General features: G+C 42.0%; 1 protein-coding gene across 3 annotated transcripts in view; it reads right to left on the bottom strand.

Moving 5' to 3' along the window:
• LOC120542238 (teneurin-2-like) overlaps positions 1-24,981 on the bottom strand; it is a 1,685,504-nt gene that overhangs the window by 306,593 nt on the left and 1,353,930 nt on the right. For all 3 annotated transcript variants that reach the window (XM_039774544.1, XM_039774546.1, XM_039774547.1), the window contains one exon: positions 22,136-22,331. In XM_039774544.1, coding sequence (XP_039630478.1) covers positions 22,136-22,331 — 196 coding nt within the window. The remainder of the gene's footprint in view (positions 1-22,135; positions 22,332-24,981) is intronic.

The raw sequence follows: 24,981 nt of genomic DNA, 5'->3' as shown, positions 1-24,981 counted from the left end.
TTTATCATATAGTGCCTTTCACATCTATCTATCTATATATCTATTTATCATATAGTGCCTTTCATATCTATCTAATATATAGTGCCTTTCCTATCCATCCATCTATCTATTATATAGTGACTTTCCTTTCATATCTATCTATCTACACTCAATAACCCAAGACAAAGCACATCAACTTGTAAAGCTCCAAAAACCAAGCTTTCCTAACACCTTGAATGGATTGTATTACCCAAATATGATTATTATTATTATTATTAGATGCAATGTCGGAGCCACTAATGCAGTAAAGGCAGCGATTGATTGATTGATTGATTGGTAGGCAGAGACATCACTCGCTAGAATGAGTGGCTTAGTTTAAGAATCTCTAGGGTGAGTTATAAAGGGATTCAGAAAGACTTTTCCGTATCTAAACAACCAAAAAGTGCGCCACACACCTTCTTTTCAATGTTTTTTTTTTTTACGTTTATGTTGTACCCGTTTTGGCCTATTTCGCTCTCCAGCACACAGTACACACGTACAGAGATATTTCAGCTCACACATCTACACCTCTGGTGCACTAAACAAGCAAACCAAGAAAGTGTCACATTGAAGTCAGTCAGCACTTTAAGTTGCAATGCTGAAATGGCCTCAGTTCACCTCAGTTCACCTCAAATCATGAATCCCCTCGTCCTGAGGCTCTTCCCCATCCCTCCTGTTTGTCGGTTTAACAAAAGATGTCATAACCCTATTATTATTGTTTTATTTAAATTAATAACTTGATGGCACTCAATTAGATAAGAAAAGAATTACCATTTGAAAAGTAGGGCATTTTTGGTAATTAATTTGTGCAAGGTTAAATGGAAAGGTTACAGATATATCAAATTATAATGTTGCGTGGTGAGGCAGCAGCAGTGTTTGCTGGGTGAGTTCCTGTTCTGATTTTTAAAAGACAGTTTTACTGGCGACTCTAAATTGGCCCCATATGATCAAATGTTGGTGTCTACCCCACGATGGAGTGGCTCGCTTCCCGGTTTTGTACCCAGTGCTGTCGGATAGTTAACAGTTACAAAATAAATATAAAGAATTAAAGCTGAGTGATCACACTGCTGTAACAAATACTGCTCGCCATGCATTTTTTGTTTGTTTTCTGCCATTCTGAGAAGCAAGTGCATTCCTTAACAAAGTCCTAAAGAGCAGGAGCCAATTCCAGAAGCGTTACGGACCCCCCAGGATCGACTGCAGACAGGATGTAACACAAGCAGCAAAGCCACACACGGGACTTCCAGTCATCTATGGCAGCAAGTCTCAAACCCAATTGGTTTGTTTTTCCAACAGATGGCACAGGACGAACATTAAACAGCTTTTACGGCTCCCATACCAAATGGCAAATAACAGGGACGGGTGAATTGCATTTGCTATTATGAAATACCGATGGCAAACATTTGTAGTAATGCACTTTATTGCTGTTTTTTTGGAGAAGTTCCTCAATCAGTGAATAATTTTACCTCAGACTAATCTTACTATTTTGCTGGTCTTTTTTATCTCTTATTCTGCATTCAGAAAAGCACAACAGTTCAAGTTTCACATTTATAAGACAATCAGAAATATTGTATTTTTTCTATAACTTTAAAAACTTAACTCTCATTTGCCTTAACTGTGTCCTAATAATGACAATTAACAATAAGCAGAGCAGACGACACTAAATGATGAAAGGCTGCAGCCCCCTATGGTGCTCATTCACCTTAATAAAAGAATAAGTGTCTGAGTGTTCATCCATTTTCAATGTCTTTGTCATTTCAACAGATGGCGCATCACAAACATTACCACTGCTTTTATGAATCCCAAACCAAATGGTGTTAATGGTAAAGTCCCAAGGATTATTGTAAGCACTAAAGCACTGGGAGACGCCAACGTGATGACAGCAGAAAAAGAAGACAAAGTCAAAGGAAGAAAAATCAAACACCTGAAGTGTAACGTAACTAACTGATTTTCACTCATAACTATAACACGAAGAGATGTTCCTTTGGCTTCGAATTATGCAGTAAGGGACACTGGAAACCAGTGGCGCTGCCATATTTAACCCTGAGGTAACTGGACTGACCCACGGTTTGACCTGTGGAGCCGACTGATTGCAATGCACGATGCTCTAAAGCGCCACTGAAACCAACAGAAAAAAAAAGATCATTTAATCGCCCGGCCACAGCCAAGACCCCTTTGTAGTCCCGTGATGCACAAAACGAAGAAAACAAAACTAAAACCCACAAAATACTACAGACATTTGCATTGCATTTGCCACTCCAACAGATGGTACAGCACAAACATTTGTAGTACAGTATTGCATTTTATTACTAAAATGTTTGTGATGCACCATCTGTTGGAATGACAAATTCAGTGAATTTTTTTTCTATTTTAATTACAAAATGCCCTCAAATGGATAATGCACTGCAAACATTAAAACTGGGGGTCCACATTGATTAATTAGATTTCAACCCATCTTAGATGAGCATCACAGCTAGTTAATAAATGATGGTTTAAATAACAAGGGCACCTGGGAATGCAGAATGAAATCTTAATGATAAAGATGAAATTAAAAAGCTGAAAATTATCCCCACATAACATACAGTCAGTCAGCCAGTCATTTTCCAACCCGAGGGCCGAGGGGAGGAGGATGCGTGATGTCAGGAGTAGGGAGCCGGGCAGGGCCCTCCTCGCTGTCCTGTTTCACTACTAGACGGGCAGAGCCGCGAGGGAACAGCTAGTCACTAATATACAGACAAGAGGTGGAAAATCTGATATTGTGGTGCAGCCATAACAATTTGGATCTTAACATTCAAAAAACTCAAGAGATGATCATACTGTAGATTTCAGGAAACAGTCACCTGCTCACCTATCACCTGCTATAAATGGCTGAACCTTTGAGATGACAGAAACATTTAAGCTTCTGGGCACTGTGCTCTCTAGTAAAGAAGCGTCACTCCTCCTTGCACAAGATGTTAATCCTGTTCTATATAGTGCCTTTCACAGAAAATAATGTATCAGGCCTCACTGCACAATTAGTGAGAGAAGGGCACAAGATAACAATATTGTAACTATCCCTAAACCTAACCCTAACCCTATCCATTATCCAACCCGCTATATCCTAACTACAGGGTCACGGGGGTCTGCTGGAGCCAATCCCAGCCAGCACAGGGCGCAAGGCAGGAACAAACCCCGGGTAGGGTGCCAGCTCACCGCTGACATAACATACATGAATGTAAAAAATGAACAAACTTAAGTTTTGTATTTTCTGCATTGACCCAAAAATTAAAGAAACTGAGAAGGGAAGGACGTTGCACCCAGAAAAGGCTTCCTTAATGGAGGGGCGGACATCCCAGCCAGAGAAGAAGGTGGTTCCTTACCCAGGCAGGACGCCCCAGACAAATGGACAGGCGTCCTGACGGGGCATGTGCATAGCACCTTCTGAGAAAGGACCCTCTCTGGGTTATTTATTCCCACCCCAGTCACTAGATGGTAGCAGCCCTCAATATCGGTGCCCATTCGGGCACCAGTAAGGAATGCCAGGAGTTGTAGTCTGGCAGCACAGCCCTGTTGGGCTCTGTGGGTGCCGGCAGAGAGCTCTGCAGGGAGTTACACTCCTTACTATTTGGGACTTCCTACGACCCGGAAGTGCTGCCAATGGGTAAAGCCTTGGCACTGGAAATACTCCCAGGTCCTCAATAAAAGGGACCCCAGTGCCACTCAAGTCAGAGCTGGGAGGAAGGAAGGAAACACTCGACTGTAGGAGGGCAGTGTGGCGGAGAGAGGAGTGGTGACTGAAGGAAAGACGACTTGTGCTTGTGCTTATTTTGTAATAAAACACCCATTTATTTGAACCTGGGACTGTCTTGGTGTGTTGGTGTTGGGGTTTGGGGCTCGCAGAATCCCCGTTCTATCACACCACCTTTATTTTTAAGAGAATACCTCCGATATGAGAAACGTTTGAGCCCAGATCCTTGAATCCCTGAAACAGCAGGGTTAGCCACTGCGCCACCAGGCCGTCCACAGAATGCTAAACCTCCTTTCGGTGGAAATTTACCAGACGGGGCCGTTCAGCATTTGTTACAAACTGGAGAATGTTGCTTCTAAAATGAAATCATCAGCGCCTTAACTACATCCATAGATAATCCAAAATAAGCGATACACCTCAGAGCCTCTTTTCAAAGGTTAGCGTCTAGCAAATCGATTTCTTGCTACGTGGTTTGTTTTCCGGCACGCACAGAAGAGGAGCGCCGCTGTGAAACTGTTTGTACTTTGAAGAGATTTTCACATTCCTCTATTTGGCAATTTGAGCCAACACAAACAGGCAGTTAAAGAAAATTCTTCTTTGATGCAAGGAATTGGAAAGGCATTAAGCAATGTTTTCTTTGAATCTTACGTCTCATCTTTTCAAGCTTTCATTTTAAGCTTCACAACTCATTTCATGTCTACAATTGAGCGCCCCTCACCCCCTCATACCCCCCCCCCTTTGTAAAGCGCCAAGTAATACCTTGACTCTCTCAAGTATCAACGCTGACGCCGTGCCGCCTCCGAAGCGACAAGCATCTCGGAATTGCATTTCAGATTAAAGAACTTCAGTGTTTAATTGGCAGGACGACGGAGCCCGAAAAGCACAGCGACTTGTGAAACTCCAAAAGCCAAGCATTCCGAACGCCTCGAACGGGCTTTCATTGCTCAGACGGGGAGATGAAATGTCGGAGCTGTTAATACAATCAAGGCAGCGAATGACGGCACAGCAGGCGGGCAGGCGGGCACACCCCTGGCCAAAATGAGGGGCTTTAGTTCAAGAAGAATCTCTCGGATGAGATGGAGGGCATTCAGAAAGTGCTGAGACCCCTTCACTTTCTGAACACTTTATTGTGTTGTAGATTTCATTTTAAAATGCATTAATTTGACATTTTTGCCTTTCAATCCACTCTCAGTAACCCATAATGATAAAGTGATAACACGGTTACAGAAAGGTTTGTCAATGAATTGAAAAATAACAACAATAAAAACAAAAATTGAAATCCCTCAGACCCTTTGCTGTGGCCCCCCAAATTGTGCTCAAGACCACCCAGTTTACTTCAATTCTCCTTGAGCCGTGTCAAGAACTTGACTGGAGTCCACCTGTGGTGAACTGAATTGATTTGACGTCGTTTAGAAAGACACACGCGTGTCTGTGTATGGAAGGTCCAGCCATTCAAACTGCAGGTCTGGACAAAAAATCAAGCCATGATGTCCAAGGAGCTCCCTGAAGACCCCCATTTGCAAAGTGTGGTGAGGCACAGATCAGGACACAGGGATCAAAACCAATTCTATATATATATATATAAATACACAGAGCAAAATGATGGTACAGCACCTCACTGGGACTTGGACTGACAAGTCAGAACCTTTCTTCTTTTAAGTCTTGGCGAATACATATTTATTTTAGATAAATAAAGTCATATCTATCTAGCTATCTATCTACCAATCATATAGTACTTTTACATCTATCTGTCTGTCTATCTATTATATCCATCCATCCATCCATTATCCAACTCGCTATATCCTAACTAAAGGGTTATGGGGTTCTGCTGGAGACAATCCCAGCCAACACAGGGCGCAAGGCAGGAAACAAACCCCGGGCAGGGCACCAGCCCACCGCAGGGCACGCACACACACCAAGCACACACTAGGGACAATTTAGGATCACCAATCCACCTAACCTGCATGTCTTTGGACTGTGGGAGGAAACCGGAGCGCCCGGAGGAGACCCACCCAGACACGGGGAGAACATGCAAACTCCACGCAGGGAGGACCCGGGAAGTGAACCCAAGTCTCCTTACTGTGAAGCAGCAGCGCTACCACTGCACCACCGTTCCGCCCTAGTATAATATATAAAACCTAAAAGAAACAAAAACTATAAAATATATATATATATATATATATATATATATATATATAGTAGCTGGGTGTGGGAATGACAGCTCTGAAGACAACAAGGACATTCTGGAGTGCCAACCAGGTTTTCCCTTTTATTGTCTTGAGACAGCAAAGTCAAACAAAGAAAATAAAAATAACACTCAGCGTTTGTCCCTTCAGCAAAATTTCAAATCAAGATGATAAAATGTCATTGTAGCAGAGCTCCATATAGTGCCTTTAAATCTATCTATCTATTATATAGTGCCTTTAAATCTATTTATTATATAGTGCCTTTAAATCTATCTATCTATCTATCTATCTATCTATTATATAGTGCCTTTAAATCTATCTATTATATAGTGCCTTTATAATATCTATCTATCTATCTATCTATCTATCATAAAGTGCCTTTAAATCTATTATATAATGTCTTTCATATCTATCTATCTATCAATTATATAGTGCCTTTAAATCTATCCATTATATAGTGCCTTTAATATCTATCTATCTATCTATCTATCTATCTATCATTCTATCTACTCCACACTTACACAGATATAGTTTCATTCATTATCAACTGTATAATACACTGCTAAGGTCTGTGTGCTTTGTATGTTTTGTGTGTGTGTTCATCCTGTCCCTCAGAGCAATCTGATTGGTCAATTTGGTCTTGGTGTGATTGGTCAGTTTATGCTTGGTGACATGACCAAAAGAGGAAGTGTAAGTAAATGAGACATACAAGAAGGCAATAAAGACATTGAAGGCATGTGGGCGTCACTTTCAATGACAAGAAGTACAAACACAGACAGGAGGTGAGTAAGGCGCCTAAGAAGCAGGCTTTATGGAAAGACACTTGACTGAGGGAGCATCGGTCAACAGAGAGCCAGGCACATGTGCATACCAAGGAAATGCACTGAAGGTACAAATAGGGCAAATATTTTTACAAATCTTTTATTAATTGCAGCTAGTTTATTATAACTGAGTGTGAGTGTGCCGGTGTCTGCCCAGAATTTGTTCCTGTGTTGGCACTGCTAGTGTAGACTGTGACTCTCTATAAACCTGAACGGGAATCAGCAGAGCCAAAATACTGATGAGTCGTTGGGTGGATGGCGGATTCAGTTCTAGCAAGGTTATTAAAATATTAGTATCAGTGTACGTGTACACCAAACAAAACAAGGAAGAATGCTTTAAGAAGATAAAAGTCTACATATTTATAGATTTTTTCATACATTTTCCACTTAATGACTAAACGCACCCCTTTCCTTAACCCTGGCCCATTCCTATGCACATCCCATAACACTTGACAAACGATGAGAAAATGTCTTCTGCATGAATATCACATTAGCTAACATATTTAGGTTAAAAAGTTACATTAAGTGGAGAATGTGCAACAACGTTTTTCGTTATTATGGAAAAAGGCTCTCTTATTATTTTCTGTTCATGTTCGCAGTCCCTGTATAAAATCGCTTATATCTGTTGATCCAATTCTACCAACTGCTGTAGAACTAAAACCTGTCCTGAAGGGGGCGACAATGCGTTACAGTTTAGGCCAGTCTAGAAATAACGTTCAACCTGAGTGCAGGTTAGTGGATGGAAGGAAAGGGCGAACACTCAGACGTAACCTTGAAGGCAATACGAAATATGCCACCGACCGGTGGTAGAAGATGGGTGGAGGTACATATAATAAAATACATAATATATAGAATATAAAAATATATAAAAAATAAAGATAAAAAACAAGGGAGAGCCGTTGGCATCAATAACAAAAGTAGCGACTACAGGCTGTTTTAAAGAAGCTTGGGAAATAAATGAAAATAAACCAAGTTCTTCCAGAGTAATCTAAGAGATCATCACTTAAAACTACGGCTCATTGAGCACTATAACCTTTTCCATCACGGGCCAGCGGGGCAGGGTATTCCCATTTTGCCTTTAGTTTGCTCTTCCTTCACTTCCCTGCCTGACATTTCTTTCGCTATTACCGCGCCGCGCCGATGCTGCTTCAAGTTCTGCTAACAGATACCTGCAGGACGGCCTCCGCACCTTACGCGACTTCGTCTACACGTTTCAATCCAATTAGTGTCACCGCCACTTTACAGCTAGCTGCACGAGTCTGTCTGCCGCTCGCGGGTCCTTTGCCAGTCCCTGTGACACAGCTCAAGTGTATTTTTCTTTGTCTCTAATTAATTTATTTATTTGAACTAAGTCGGTGCCGCTGCGCCATTTCACTGACGGCATTGTACATTAAGCTGTCTGCCCAGTCTGTGCAAACGTTCTCAAAAATTGAAACTCTTGCTTTAAGGGCAAAGGCTGGACAAACAAGGCGCCATCAGCATCGTATTAGCTAATCTAGATCGACGTGCCAATGCGAGGCAAGATTACTAATGGCAAAAGAAAGAAAATGAGCACCACAGTCCGAAGTCTGATCTCCATTTACACTACACGGTGACATTTGCACACAACGCTCCGGATACTTAGATGGAATTACAGTCAACCGGCCGGAGAAGAAAATGAATACTAAATTGTGAAGTCTAGGAGATGATGCGTCCTTACATTAAATATAAACCACGGGTTAGTATAAAATCACACTTCAGATATTACTGTAAGTGGCGCGGCAATCTGAGCAACTGCTTCCGAGCTGTTCGGTTTGACTGATCTAAAATCACATTGTCGTGCATTCAGACCGAGGTGAAGTTAGCTCGACAGTCGACATTCATCCAGAAACGGCACGTCATGCTGTTGTGCTCGAATGTAGTACTCGTAAACGCTTTGAAATCACTCCAGTTTATTCATTTATTGTATATTGTTTTTATTTTTTGCACAACTTCACCTGACTCTCAGGTATGAGTAAACCTCCACATGTGATATGCCGTTCGATCCATCTTGATGTCTTATGCCCGGTTTTTGGCACTCTGGGCCCAACAAACACCAATTTGTAGGCCATCCTTGGGCCATGTGTTTATTAGGAATTTACACTCTTATGATAAACAATCAGCCAATGCACTCATAAAAACAAATGTTCTAAAATGTCACTTTACTGGGATGTGTGGTTCTTCACAGAACTATTGGTTGATAAAGAACCGTTTTATTTTATGAAGGGTTTTTTTGCATATGAAATTGGCTCTTTGGGCTTTGTAAAGGATCTTTATATGTGGAAAAAAAGAAATCTTTCATTTATAGTGGGCTAAACTAGAAGGATACAACCGGTCAAGCAAACGAGAACTAAGCTAGTGTGATGAAGAAGAATCCTTTTAAGTCAGGAATCCAAGTGGCATTTTATAAATACTATCTATCTATCTATCTATCTATCTATCTATTATATAGTGCCTTTCACACTATCTGTCTATCTATCTATCTATATTTGTATTATATAGCACCTTTCACACTATCTATCTATCTATCTATCTATTATATAGTGCCTTTCACACTATCTATCTATCTATCTATCTTTATATTATATAGTGCCTTTCACACTATCTATCTATCTATCTATCTATCTTTGTATTATATAGTGCCTTTCACACTATCTGTCTATCTATCTATCTATATTTGTATTATATAGCACCTTTCACACTATCTATCTATCTATCTATCTATATTTGTATTATATAGTGTCTTTCACACTATCTATCTATCTATCTATCTTTATATTATATAGTGCCTTTCACACTATCTATCTATCTATCTATCTATCTATCTTTGTATTATATAGTGCCTTTCATATCTATCTATCTATCTATCTATCTTTGTATTATATAGTGCCTTTCATATCTATCTATCTATCTATCTATCTATCTATCTATCTATCTATATTTGTATTATATAGCACTTTTCACACTATCTATCTATAAGAAAAAAACAAAAAGGGAACAATGTCTTGAACATGGCAATCGACCAAAAGAAACATTACTATTCACACTGCTGACTAGAACTAATCTCTCTATTGTATTAAAATTGATTTCCATCGTGTCAGAGTTATTCAGCCTTGACCACTCCCCTCCACATGGCTCGTCCAATCGTTACTCCTACTGAGCACATCTCTCTCTGTACCGCCCCCGTGACACTCTCAGTGCTGCAAACTGGCCGTTCAGCACAGTCGGTTATAATGGGAAAGCAGAAAAGCAAATGACCTATTCAGGAATGTCGGATTTGAGCTGATAATGAACATCAAAAAAAAAGGGGCTGCATATATTAAAAATCAAAAACAAAGAGAATCATCCAATAAACGAAAAAGAGAAAAAAATAAGAAACAACATGCGAACAGAAATGCAATAAAGCAACGTTCATTGAAAATAAGTTAGAGGATAAAGTCATTCATAATGTTTTTTGCGTTAATATAATTTAACTTGTATATTTACTTTTATTACGTTTTATTATGAATTGGTATTTAAAATAAACTGCTGTAGTGAAATACTCAAGTAACTGGTTTTCTACCTATAATACCTAAGGTTCAACCCGTCTTCCATATACCATCTCTTTAAATAGATTCGCGTTCTCTAATGGAGGAGTGGCCTAGTGGTGGGTGGGCGCCGCCACTGGGGGTTGGTGAGGGGAGCGAGCAGAGGGCGGAGCCCCCTAGTGCTCTAAATAAATAAAGATTCTTCCTAGAATCTTCCTGTGGATGGTTGTTTAGGTAACCAAAAAAGAGTTCCCCCAGTGCATCGCTCTCAAGAATCACTGTGTCACCTTTATTTAAGAGTGTAGGTGTCTTCAGCAAAAATGATCAGAAGAACCTGAAGTTGTGCGTTCCACATCAGCTGACCCCAGGGGTTCACCCCACAATAAGATGCGTGGGATCAAATTTACCCTTTTTACCCTCAAAAAATGGGTATGGGTGATTTAAGTATATGTTGTGTCATTTTATGCTGTTTCTAAGTTGTTGGTCACAATACAATCACATTTTTGACATATTTAATTATTTACCGGTGGTTCTAGCCTTCTAATAGCCATTCTGAGATGGACAAAATTCAAACATAAGCATGTACGGCAACCTTTTAGAGGATTTCAAGGTCAGTGATTACAAATACGATGTTATTTTGGATTTTTGAGCCTGATCTTGGGAGCTAGCCCTCTATGGTCCTCTATCAATGGGTGAAAAATGACAAATTTCTATTACAATTGAGAACACTTACACTTTAAACATTTAAAATGAAGCACGCATTTTAATATTTCAAAATATCTGACTCAACTATCCTTGTTTATGATGAACTTCTACTTCATGAAGGAAATCATCACATTTCTTAGGAACACCCCGCATTAGGGCGGTTGATGCTTATTCAAACGTTTCCTCACTTGAAACATTAACCGTGGTATCTGATCTTGGATTTCACAACGTGCATTTAAGCTGTGAACGTTTTCGTTTTACTTCCCCTCTCACTTCACAGCCATTCCATGTTAACGAAACTAAGGGAGCTTTTACTTTGAAGTGTATACCAGCCACTTGAGATGTGAGGCTGTAGCGGCAGAACGCAGAAATTGGGCGTCTTTAGCATGTGATTTAAAGGGTCTAGGATTGAATTAAAAGGTAAAATGTGGTTTCTGAAAGGCACATTTGGGAGTTAACTTTAAAAATCATATTGGATTGCTGTTTGGTTTGGATTTTATGTAGCAGACTTGACATTGGTGTACGTTATGCATAATTAAGAATTATAAAAATAATTGGTAATGTTTAAAAAAAATAAATGGTTGTGCCTAAATTCACAAGTTTTCCTGTACGTTGGTGACGATCATTTTTCAAAAAAGAGGGAGACATTTTCAAAAACAAAATAAGCTTGTGAACAAAATGTGGTCAAATTTTAACTTATTTGTTCATTCTGCGGATCTTCTTCTTGTTATGGGTTGCCACAGTGGATCATCTTCTTCCATATCTTCCTGTCCTCGTCCTCTTGCTCTGTCACATCCGTCACCTGCATGTCTCCTCTCACCACATCCATAAAACTTCTCTTAGGCCTTCCTCTTCTCCTCTTGCCTGGCAGCTCTATCCTTAGCACCCTTCTCCCAATATACCCAGCATCTCTCCTCTGCACATGTCCAAACCAACACAATCTCGCCTCTCTGACTTTGTCTCCCAACCGTCCAATCTGAGCCAACCCTCTAATGTCCTCGTTTCTAATCCTGTCCATCCTCGTCACACCCAATGCAAATCTTAGCATCTTTAACTCTGCCACCTCAAGCTGTGTCTCCTGCTTTCCGGCCAGTGCCACCGTCTCCAGCCCATATAACATAGCTGGTCTCACTACCGTTCTGTATACCTTCCCTTTCACTCTCGCTGATACCCATCTGTCACAAATCACTCCTGACACTCTTCTCCACCCATTCCATCCTGCTTGCACTCTCTTCTTCACCTCTCTTCCACAATCCCCATTACTCTGTACTGTTGATCCCAAGTATTTAAACTCCTCCACCTTCGCCAACTCTACTCCCCTCATCCTCACCATTCCTCTGACCTCCCTCTCATTCACACACATGTATTCTGTCTTGGTGTTCCTACTGACCTTCATTCTTCTCCTTTCATATCTCCACCTTTCCAGGGTCTCCTCAACCTGCTACCTACTATTGCTACAGATCACAGCGTCATCAGCAAACATCATAGTCCATGGGGACTCCTGTCTAATCTCGTCCGTCACCCTGTCCATCACCATTATGGAGCTGTAAAGTGCGAATATCAAACGCATGTCAAACGTCCAGCTGATGTTACTACTTTTTATTCCAGTGGATGTCATGGTGGCAGAGCAGTTAGCATTGCTACTTGATTGCTGCTGCGTTAGGATTCCAGTTTGGACATATAAGTTCAAGTTTATTGGTTCAACTTGAGTGCTGCTGTAACAAATAAGGAACGGCAGTAAAATAAGCTAAATGCAAATGACAAGGAATTTTGGAACATTAATCACCCGGATCATGATGGATCTATTGCTATCATTGTTATATTACAACTGAAGAAGTGTAGGTGACTGACGAGGTTCTTGCATTTGACACTTGGCAGAATGGAGAAGTCCAGCTTCAGCCAATGCAAATGAAAGCCAATAAGAGAAACTGTGGGCGGAGCTCACTGTGCTCTGCATAGCCAATGGGGCTTACAGGAGATGACAGGGCGTGGCTCTCTAGGTAAATAAAGGAAGAAGATGTGGGAGGCATGGCCAGGGTTATCATATATGCGGTTTTCACAACAAATCTATGTTGTGTGGAGAAAATCTTTAATATTGTGGTGTGCATTTTTGTGTCTTTTTAAAGGGTTAGTGCGGCCACCCAAACAGCAAAACTACAAGCGGAACCACAGCTGGTATCGACAGCACCAAAGACAAAGGTCATCAACAGCATCATTCGTTGCGCTGGCAGGCAGGTTTTCAGCTGTCATTGGGCAAGAAATATTTCCAGGACCTAACAACCCTTGACATTGCCAGTAGGACTGAGAGTGAGAGAAGAAGGGGATTGATTAAATAAAAATCGGGATGGTATGGTCCATCAGGTACTTCCATGGAAATGATACTTTAGTGATACTGAATGAGGATAGAGCGCTGCTGCCTTGCAGTAAGGAGACCAGGGTTCACATCCCGGGTCCTCCCGGCACAGAGATTGCATGTTCTCCCCGTGTCTGCGTGGGTTTCTCCCCACAGACCGAAGACATGCAGATTAGGTGAAATGGTGACGTTAAATTGGACCTAGTGTGTGTGGTTGGGCTGTGATGGATTGGCACTCTATCCAGGATTTGTTCCTGCCGTGCACCCTATGCTAGCTGGGATAGGCTCCAGCAAACCCCAATTCTCAACACCGACCCAAAACCCTAGGACCCTGGTTTGAATTAACTAATAATTCTTTGCATTTATATTGTGCTTTTCTCACTACTCAAAGCGCTCAGCAATTGCAGGTTAAGGGCCTTGCTCAAGGGCCCAACAGAGCAGAGACCCTTTTGGCATTTACAGGATTCGAACCCACAACCTTCCGATTGCCAGTGCAGATCCTTAGCCTCAGAGCCCCCACCATGTTATGATGCTGCAGGAAATCACACAATGGAAGATTCTACATTACAGTACAGCCAGTTAAACTGTGCAATAATAGAAATCAAACACAGCTGATGTACTGAAATCAATGGAGAGTAAAAAGAACAGAAACTTGAATCAAATGAACAACTTCAATAATATTTAATTTGAAACTGAACACATTGAAGTAAACAAGGTGCGCAGACAGACAGGTGATGCCCCGGTGCACGTCGACCTCCACGGATCCATTGCGTGTGTTTGTGTGTTTCAAGTCTTTCTCTTCATCATCCAGCATGTGTTCTGCTAGAGCAAAGAAGCTGTCAGCCTTCTCCACTTGAGCATCTCTTTAAGTGTGTGTGCATGAAGGAGCCTGTGTGTGCCGCTTTGTGCACATACAGTATATCTATATTTAAAATACATTATCTATCTCAAAAAGTACTTCTGCAAAAATTGTGCAGATCAATAGGCCTCGTTCCATAATTAAATCACACTTTAATTTTATAAGAAATGCAGCTAAAGTGTTTCATTTAACACTGTTGTGCGCAGCAAATATACAGGCAGTCCCCAAGTTACGGTCATCCGACATACGAACGGGGCCGCAGCTGCTCCTTCATCTGTCTGGGGGACGCGACGCAGGCTCCTCAGTAACTGCCGCTCCGTCATCTTCGGCCTGGGGACGCTGCAAGCGGTGGCTGGAGGGGGCAATTCCGATGCTCGCGCAGTGTAGTGTCCCTCGGGTGGCTCTGGTTGATGAATGGGGTGGTGGGGGCCGCACCCCATTCATTCTCAGTGGGCGGCCGGGTGTGTGGCAAGCGGTGACCCGGGGTCCATAGTCACCGGGGCCGCAGCTACCACTCGTGTGCAGGATGGAGGCTTGATGGGGAGGTTCGCTGCTCACCCACCACGCCACCGCAGCTACTGCTCCTGACTGGATGGAGGCTGGATGGGGCGGAGGGGGGCATTTCACTGCCCGCTGACCACACAGCCTTGCAGTGTCCCTTGAATGGCTGCACCGTTCGTTCTCGGTGGGCGGCTGGTGATGCTGCAAGCGGTGACCCAGTTGTGGCTGAACGGAGGCCATTGAGGGTGAATGGGGCAGCAGAGGACAGCATTGTAGTGTGCCTCGGGCGGCTGCCTGTTGAATGGGAGTGGTGGTGTGCAATTCACTACCCGCCTTTGGCCGCACCGTGTTCACTCTCGGCGGGCAGACGCTGCAGGCAGCATGCTGTATGCAAGTGGAGGTGACTGTGTGGTGGGTGAATGGTGAACCGCCCCTCGCCGCCCCCATTCATTGTCAATAGCAAGCCTGCTTGGACTGTTACACACATAGCAGGAAGTTGTCTCTCGTTCAGTACACCAGACGTGTTGACGACGGGTGCCTTCCTGCTGTGATAGCGTGGACAGTGCTGTGCAGAAGAGCTCATCTTAACCTTTTGTCTTCACCCTTCAACAATGTCTCTGAAACACAAATCTGATGCAAGTGCTGGTGATACAGTAAAGAAGAGAAAAACCATCACCATTGAAAAGGTCAGAGAGAGGTGACTTTCCATCATTCATTGGCAGAGCACTTGGTTACAGTTGGTCAGCAATAGCATTTATTAAAATAATGGGCCTGTTTCGACTTACATACAAATTCAACTTAACAACAAACCTACAGTCCCAATCTCGTACGTAACCCGGGGTCTGCCTGTAATCAAATCTGAATTTCTTGACATTTAAGGTGAGACTCTTGTCTCATAGACAACATGGGAGCACCCATGACAAACAAAGCACAAAATGAAGAAAGAATGGCAACAAAATAATGCTGCATTGATATCACAAAACAATGTAAAAATGATCCAAAAAGTAAAAAAAATAAAAATTAATAGAATATACAAAAAATTCTAAATAATCTTCTCAAGTTCCTAGCAGTAAAATGATACCAATTACCAACGCACATGGGAGAGCCAAACAGACAATTACGAGGCATACAGAGCAGCAAATACAAATATTTGGAACCACACACAAAAAAAAAAATTGAACAATAAACAAAATTAAATCTCTCTATTATAAAAGAAAATCTTGAGACAAGACTATTTGCCAAGAGATTTTTTCAAGTCCCGCCCTCCTCTCAACCATTTGCGGTTAACGGCCCACGCCCACAATCCTCTCAACCTTCATTCGTGCGAATGCTTTTGTCAGACACAGTTCCTGCGCTCTCAGCTCTTATAAATTTTTACGATCAAATCAGTTAAATGCGTATCAATAGACTCTGCTGAAACAGTTGGTGGTGATGTTGCGGAAGATGAAAACATCAGCTTACAATATCCCGTAGAATATCTACAACCGTTAACACCATACGGTCTTACACCGGACGTATTACTGTTGAAAGAAGGACGTATTGTAATGTATTTGCGTAATTTATGTCTGAGTGATGGACTATGCAATAAAACGAGATTAGTTGTATTCAAAACTGGTCAGACAATTCTGACATATAAAAGTTTAACAGGCGACAGGAAAGGTAATGTAGTACATCTTCAGGGGATAACATTAGACACCATAGGAGATCTTGATATGCCATTCGTAATAAAACATTTACAGTTTCTCATTAGAATAGTATTGCGATGACAATTAACAAATCACAGGGACAAACATTCGAAAAAGTTGGTTTATTTATTAGAGAAAGAAACGATATTCACTCACGGGCAGTTATATGTTGCGTTGTCATGATGTAAGTCCAAACACGGAATGAAAATTCAATGCGATATTGACAAGAAGTTCATTCAAAAAATTGTTTCTACTGAAGTGTAAGTTTAAAAAGTATTTGCATGTTAATTTCAAAGCCAAACAGAATGAAAACGTAAAAAGCAACAAATACCTTTAATGCAACATGAAACATAATATTCTTTCCATTTATTATGTTTTACTATTTTTTAACTATGGTTAATTACTCACTGTAATGTAAAATAGTTAGTTCTATTATGCATACGTAACAATTCCCATGAAAGTAACAATCTGTTTAAATTTTACATCCACTTCTCCATATGTGAGCGGCAGAGCTGTCAAGTGGCTAGCGTGTAGTGCCCGCCTGGGGGTTGGTGAGCAAAGCGAGCAGGGGACAGACCCCCCTAGATTTCAAAAAGCACATGATTAAAAATGTTAGAGACAATCAGGCTTAATAAGGCACAGAAGCTATTAGTCCTACCATGTGGCTCTGAGTGATGGTGCTAAGCTGCTCTGCAAATCAAACTGGAAGTGTACTGAGAGATAAAACCAACCAAGACAACTCAGAAAGTCATCTCAAAAATGAGTGATGCTTATGCATAGGGGATTATGGGGGTCTAGGACCCCATCATGAATCCCAAGAACCACCTCAAATCAAAATGATGAGGGTCTGTAAAAATACATTTCAACAACATGTGGTACTCACTGTGCCCTGCGGTGGGCTGGCGCCCTGCCTGGGGTTTGTTTCCTGCCTTTCGCCCTGTGTTGGCTGGGAATGGCTCCAGCAGACCCCCGTGACCCTGTAGTTAGGATATAGCGGGTTGGACAATGGATGGATGGATGGTACTCACTGCCCATTACTGGGTTTGTGAGAAAACATTGTAACAGTCTGCCGACTGCTCATCACAGAGTGGGCGGGGCTAGATGTTTGAGTGACAGCAGCCTGCCAGCAAGGTATGGCAGATTTGTTGTGCCAAAATTAAAAGCAATCCAACGTGTTACCTACATTGAAATGTAATACATGTAATGTACGTGGTCTGTTTAATGTAGGCAGGGTTTTATTGTGCTATAATTAAAAATATATCACGTAACATAACAAGGTTTTCCAATGCTGTATGTGTCGTGGTGTCTATATAAACACAGGGAGCTCCAGTTTCTGTATTACATCTCGCCTGAAGAAGGGGCCCGAGTTGCCTCGAAAGCTTGCATATTGTCATCTTTCTAGTTAGCCAATAAAAGGGGTCATTTTGCTTGACTCCTCACTACAGTCATAATGGCTAAGATGGTACAACACCCTAGTACTGCTTAAAAAGTCCACACTCTGCTGGCTTAGCTCTCTTTCTCATGGGTGAGGGTTGATTTGCTTCAAGCCTAGTTTTGTTAATCTTCACTTGCTTGTAAGGAATGTTATTTGATTTTAATATAATCAATAAAATGCTTAAAAAAAGAGTCCAGAATCCACCCCACCAAGGTAGGGTCCAAACAGAATTGATCAACTAGTTTCTGGGGCTGGATCGTGTTACAAGCTGGCGACAGCAGTCTTCCAGTTTCACTGTATTCAGTATTTAGTTAAAATCACAAACAATCCATCCATTATCCAACCCGCCATATCCTAACTACAGGGTCACTGGGGGTCTCCTGGAGCCAATACTACAGGAAACAAACCACGGGCAGGGCGCCAGCCCACCGCAGGGCACACACACAGCGGACAATTTAGGATCGCCAATGCACCTAACAGGCATGTCTTTGGACTGTGGGAGGAAACCCACGTAGACACGGAGAGAACATGCAGACTCCACGTAGAGAGGACCTGGGAGGCGAGCCCAGGTCTCCTAACTGCGAGGCTGCAGTGCTACCAACTGCGCCACCATGCCCCCCAACAACCCACAACCTTGAAAATGTAACCGCACTGCTTAAATTAACATGTACAAAAAGAAAACATCTTTAGCCAACTTAAGAGTAAATGTTTTCAGTGAGTCCTAAAATTCACTTTTCACCATTTCAGCCCATATTGACCAAACTTAGCGCTCGCCGTTGGAATACAAAAACATTTGAGAACATTTAGTTTTGGCAAGATTAAAGCGTGGTCTTAAACTGCAATGCAACGCACGCAGAGCTGCCGCTAAGTGAAGTGCAATGCGTCTGCTTTGCTTTTCGTTATGACTTACGATCTATGGACATGAATTAAGATGCGTTACACTTACATAAAATACATAAAACTGTGTGCCGTAGTGGCAAGAAATTCAAAGTTTGGTTGATACTTTAATTACCGTGTCATAATTAAATAGTCCACTTGCATATGTATTGCATTTCAATATAGTTAACATCCATCCATCCATTATCCAACCCACTATATCCTAACTACAGGGTCAAGGGGGTCTGCTGGAGCCAATCCCAGCCAACACAAGGCAGGAAACAAACCCCGGGCAGGGCGCCAGCCCATTGCAGGACACACACACACATCAAGCACACACTAGGGACAAATTAGAATCGCCAATGCACCTAACCTGCATGTCTTTGGACTGTGGGAGGAAACCCACGCAGACACGGGGAGAACATGCAAACACCACGCAGGGAGGACGTGGGAAGCTAACCCGGGTCCCCTAACCGCGAGGCAGCAGCGCTACCCACTTCGCCACCGTGTTGAAATGCATTTCATTTTGGCATGGATAATCTTCCATATCAAGGAAGGGGAAGCACATCCTTTAAACCAGGAGGACTCGAGAATGAGGGCAGAGACCATCATAGAAAAGGATAACTGAGAGCCCCATACTGGGATGCGTGGGGCGTACCACCTCAGTGGTGATGAAGAATGTCACGTCTATCACTGACTCCGTGATACTGACAGTGGTCAGGCTACAAACAGCACGGAGCTGGCAGCGTCTTGTTCCCAGCGGGCATACCTTGTTTGCTGTGGTATTTCCTGTGGCTCGTACATAAAATCAACAGTCTCATTAGTCTTACGTGACACGAGAATTGCCTAAGGATTATTGTGAGTGACAAAAGACCAGGAGAAGATTTTTCTTAGACAGCAAGGTTGGCAGAATTGGGAGATCAAAAAGTAATCAGGCATGCAAGAATCAAAGGAAAAGACGTTAATCTTTTTGATGAAAGTCAGAAGTTAGTCATCAATCCTAATGCTACGGCCTACTTGGAAAATAAGCTAACAGCACTTAAAGAGATATCAGAGGTAGAGAATCCACCAAAGGATAACACGTGGTAAAGCTGTTGTATATTTTTTAGTGACGTCAGTGGCGTGACAATAAATGTCACTTGACACATTCCGATGGCATTGCGTAAACCGTGACAATCAAATGGACTTTGGCTAACTCAGTCTAAATGAGAAATAAAGATTCCATTTTTGAGATTTAAGTCAGAAAACCAAAAAAATACACAAGACGGCACGTGTGGTTAGTGTGTGACGCTAAAATTAGGCTGCTAGCTCCATAAATAAGCCCATTATGGAGATGAAGCTCTGCCAGTGCTACCAAGAGTCAGCAGGAGTGTGCAGGGCACAGATGAATGGAAGTCTTGATGGGCGCACACATTAACAGGGAGCCGACGTTCAGAGGGAAAGCAAGAGAGCGGAGCTGCAGCAGTCATCCAGAAACAGCGTCATCAAAGAGTGGCTCTTCTGGGTTTTGCTGGTCAGAAAGACAAGGTGGCCTCGCTATGTTTGTATCTGTGTTGCTAGAATAAGCTCCAGCTTGACTCTGAATTGATTTAAGGAGTTTTGAGAATATTTTACTGCAATATCAGGGTATACAGTGGTGCTTGAAAGCTTGTGAACCCTTTAGAATTTTCTATATTTCTGCATAAATATGACCTAAAACATCATCAGATTTTCACTCAAATCCTAAAAGTAGATAAAGAGAAGCCAGTTAAACAAATGAGACAAAAATATTCTACTTGGTCAAGTATTTATTGAGGAAAATGATCGAATATTACATATTTATGAATGGCAAAAGTATGTGAACCTTTGCTTTCAGTATCTGCTGTGACCCCCCAATAACTGCAACTAAACGTTTCCGGTAACTTTTGCTCATTCCTGCACACCGGCTAAGAGGAATTTTCGCCCATTCCTCCGTACAGAACAGCTTCAACTCTGGGATGTTGGTGGGTTTCCTCACACGAACTGCTCGCTTCAGGTCCTTCCACAACATTTCGATTGGATTAAGGTCAGGACTTTGACTTGGCCATTCCAAAACATTCACTTTATTCTTCTTTAACCATTCTTTGGTAGAACGACTTGTGTGCTTAGGGTCGTTGTCTTGCTGCATGACCCACCTTCTCTTGAGATTCAGTTCATGGACAGATGTCCTGACATTTTCCTTTAGAATTCTCTGATATAATTCAGAATTCATTGTTCCATCAATGAAGGCAAGCCGTCCTGGCCCAGATGCAGCACAACAGGCCCACACCATGATACTACCACCACCATGTTTCACAGATGGGATAAGGTTCTTATGCTGGAATGCAGTGTTTTCCTTTCTCCAAACATAACGCTTTTCATTTAAACCAGAAAGTTCTTTTTTGGTCTCATCCGTCCAAATAGCCTTCTGGTTTGTCCACGTGATCTTTAGCAAACTGCAGACGAGCAGCAATGTTTTTTTTTGGAGAGCAGTGGCTTTCTCCTTGCCACCCTGCCATGCACACCATTGTTGTTCAGTGTTCTCCTGATGGTGGACTCATGAACATGAACATTAGCCAATGTGAGAGAGGCCTTCAGATGCGTAGAAGTTACCCTGGGGTCCTTTGTGACCTCGCTGATTATTACACGCCTTGCTCTTGGAGTGATCTTTGTTGGTCGACCACTCCTGGGGAGGGTAACAATGGTCTTGAATTTCCTCCATTTGTACACAGTCTGTCTGACTGTGGATTGGTGGAGTCCAAACTCTTTAGAGATGGTTTTGTAACCTTTTCCAGCCTGATGAGCATCAACAACTCTTTTTGTGAGGTCCTCAGAAATCTCCTTTGTTCGTGCCATGATACACTTCCACAAACACGTGTTGTGAAGAGCAGACTTTGATAGATCCTGTTCTTTAAATAACACAGGGTGCCCACTCACACCTGATTGGCATCCCATTGATTGAGAACACCGGACTTGAATTTCACCTTCAAACTAACTGCTAATTCTAGAGGTTCACATACTTTTGCCACTCACAAATATGTAATATGCGATCATTTTCCTTAATAAATAAATGACCAAGTATAATATTTTTGTCTCATTTGTTTAACTGGTTTCTCTTTATCTACTTTTAGGACTTGAGTGAAAATCTGATGATGTTTTAGGTCATATTTATGCAGAAATATAGAAAATTCTAAAGGGTTCACAAACTTTAAGCACAACTGTATGCGTGTGTGTATGTGTGTGTTTGTATGTGGCATTCCCATCCAGCAATAAGCTCTGATTCCCTGAAACTTGGGAAAACTCTGATCAGAAAAATGAATGAGCGGAAAAATTAATTTCCACCAAAACTGTGAAAAGAAACAAAGCTTTGACATAACTATGTCTACTTTAATTTGGCAGTAAATTGGCACATTTGTCGGTCACATACCTAAAATAGCAGTGCTGAATGACACGGCCTCCTTATCCTTTCCATCATTATAGAATGCCAAATGCCAGGATCCCGTATCCAAATATTGGACGAAAACGGCTTCATTCAGGACCACAGTCTGGATACTGCGCCGCTCACGAGGAGACTCCACTACGCTCCACTTCTCCTTCCCGTCCAGCCGCTCCATGTAGTCGTACTGGAAGTGACAGAAATCATCAAAGGTTAGCGTGCCAGGCACTGTGCTCCAGTGTTTGGTCATTTGCTCCTCTATATTAAAGGAAGCACCAGCCAGCCTCCTAAAGCCACTTTGGCCACAAGTGGATTTTTTTTTGTTTAACCCTTAAACCGCCACATACTTGGGGGGTTAATGCACCCCTGGACGCCAAATACTTTTTTGCTGCACTTTTTAAGTAAACATCACAATTCACAAAGAAAAAGTAAAATTTTAATGGAACACATTTTTTTTTTTTCATGCAAAGAGCAGCACAATTATTTCAATTACACTGATCATTTTACACACTGCCAATGAACTATAAAAACTATTTAAAAAACTGCTGGAACAATATGTACAAGGTGCAACTGACGCCATTGAAGAAATTCAGTAAATCATCGCGCCAACTGCGCTTGAACTGGCAGCACGCCATCACACAGAGGCCAACGCTGATGGTGGCTGGCAAGTCTAGTGCAGTGGCTGAATCCCAGGCACAGTGACACGGATTCTCTAGGGGGCGCCAGTGGTCACGACTGATGTACGGCACAGACTGGTCAGCTCCGGCATGCTGGGAAATTGCACTGGGAGCCAACTTTAGTTCAGGATTAATTTAGAACCAGCAAATTCATTTTCATTTGTTAAGAGTGGTGTTCCACAGGGGTCAGTGCTAGGGCCGCTGCTATTTTTAATATATATAAATGATTTGGATAGGAATATAAGTAACAAGCTGGTTAAGTTTGCAGATGATACCAAGATAGGTGGATTAGCAGATAATTTGGAATCCGTTATATCATTACAGAAGGACTTGGATAGCAGTCAGGCTTGGGCAGATTTGTGGCAGATGAAATTTAATGTCAGTAAATGTAAAGTATTACACATAGGAAGTAAAAATATTAGGTTTGAATACACAATGGGCGGTCGGAAAATCGAGAGTCTACCTTATGAGAAGGATTTAGGAGTCATAGTGGACTCTAAGCTATCGACTTCCAGACAATGTTCAGAAGTCATTAAGAAGGCTAACAGAATGTCAGGTTATATAGCGCCTTGATGTGTGGAGTACAAGTCACAGGAGGTTCTGCTCAACCTTTATAACACACTGATGAGGCCTCATCTTGAGTACTGGGTGCAGTTTTGGTCTCCAGGCTACAAAAAGGACATAAACAGCACTAGAAAAGGTCCAGAGAAGAGCGACTAGGCTGAGTCCAGGGCTACAGGGGATGAGTTATGAGGAAAGATTAAAAGAGCTGAGCTTTTACAGTTTAAGCAAAAGAAGATTAAGAGGTGACCTGATTGAAGTGTTTAAAATTATGAAGGGAATTAGTGCAGTGGATTGAGACTTATATTTTAAAATGAGTTCATCAAGAACACGGGGACACAGTTGGAAACTTGTTAAGGGTAAATTTCGCACAAACATTAGAAAGTTTTTCTTTACACAAAGAACGATAGACACTTGGAATAAGTGACCAAGTAGTGTGGTAGACAGTAAGACGTTAGGGACTTTCAAAACTCGACTTGATGTTTTCTTGGAGAAAACAAGTGGATAGGACTGGCAAGCTTTGTTGGGCTGAATGGCCTGTTCTCGTCTAGATTGTTCTAATAATAATTCTAATAATTTGAGACCCCTGAACGGTTAAGTGACTGCTACAAGGTCACCTTTGCAGTCACTGGAAGGGATTGAACCAGAAACCTTATCTCTATCAAACATCCAGCATCCATGCCTGGGCGTAATGTCGTCTGGTGTCCACACGCAATGCCTGATGAAAAAAAGGCAACAAGAAGCACAAAGAAAGAGGGACGTATGGGCTGGCATATCCAGTGAACAGAGGTCCCGAAATGCACTTAACATTGTACCATTTCAATAAACGAGTGTTTTGCTATGCTAATATACATATATATATAGAGCAGCTTTCTACGGTAATTATTATCCCAAGGCAGTTAACAATTTCATTAAACTATTTCTAGCTTTCTAAAGTTAGCTTTCACTCTGATATACAGTACAGGGACAATTTAGAGCAGCCAATTAAACTAAAAGGAAAATCTTTGGGGATGAAGAACAAAATGTCTACTCTGAGATTGGGATTAACAGATTTACTTTTTGTAGCACCTTTGTGTTTTTCAAATTTATTGTCATAGCTGTGTGGGCAAAGTGGTGGCTCTGAGGCTAGGGATCTGCGCCAGTTTGAATCCTGTAAATGTCAGAAATGTCTCTACTTCGTTGGGCCCTTGAGAAAAGCACTTAAACTGCAATTGTTTCGTCCTGGGAATGACGTTAATCTGCGTCCAGCCCTGCAAGCAGGTCCTCCAATTTACAGGGAAAACACGGGGGTCGATGGCAGGAATGGCACTCCAGCCACCTCAAAAAGTCTCACACTGTATCAGCGCGGTGCTGATGTGTCAACCAGGTAGTTGGTCATGTGGTGAGTACGGCAACCTCTCCTCTCTCTCCTGAGATTGGGAGAACATTAAAACTTTTCACAGACAATAACCAGAAGAGGGATTAGACCCATGAGGCAGCAGCACTAACCACCCGCTGTGCCACCTGGGGCCACCTTAATAGAAGGACAAGTGTCTGTGTGTCTCTGTGCATTGGTGTGTCCATCTGGTTGCTAGGGAAGGGAAGAAAAATAAAAAAAAC

This window comes from Polypterus senegalus, chromosome 13, assembly GCF_016835505.1.
Source record: "Polypterus senegalus isolate Bchr_013 chromosome 13, ASM1683550v1, whole genome shotgun sequence".
Classification (NCBI taxonomy): Eukaryota; Metazoa; Chordata; class Cladistia; order Polypteriformes; family Polypteridae; genus Polypterus; species Polypterus senegalus.
This window is presented reverse-complemented; position numbering and strand designations above follow the sequence as displayed.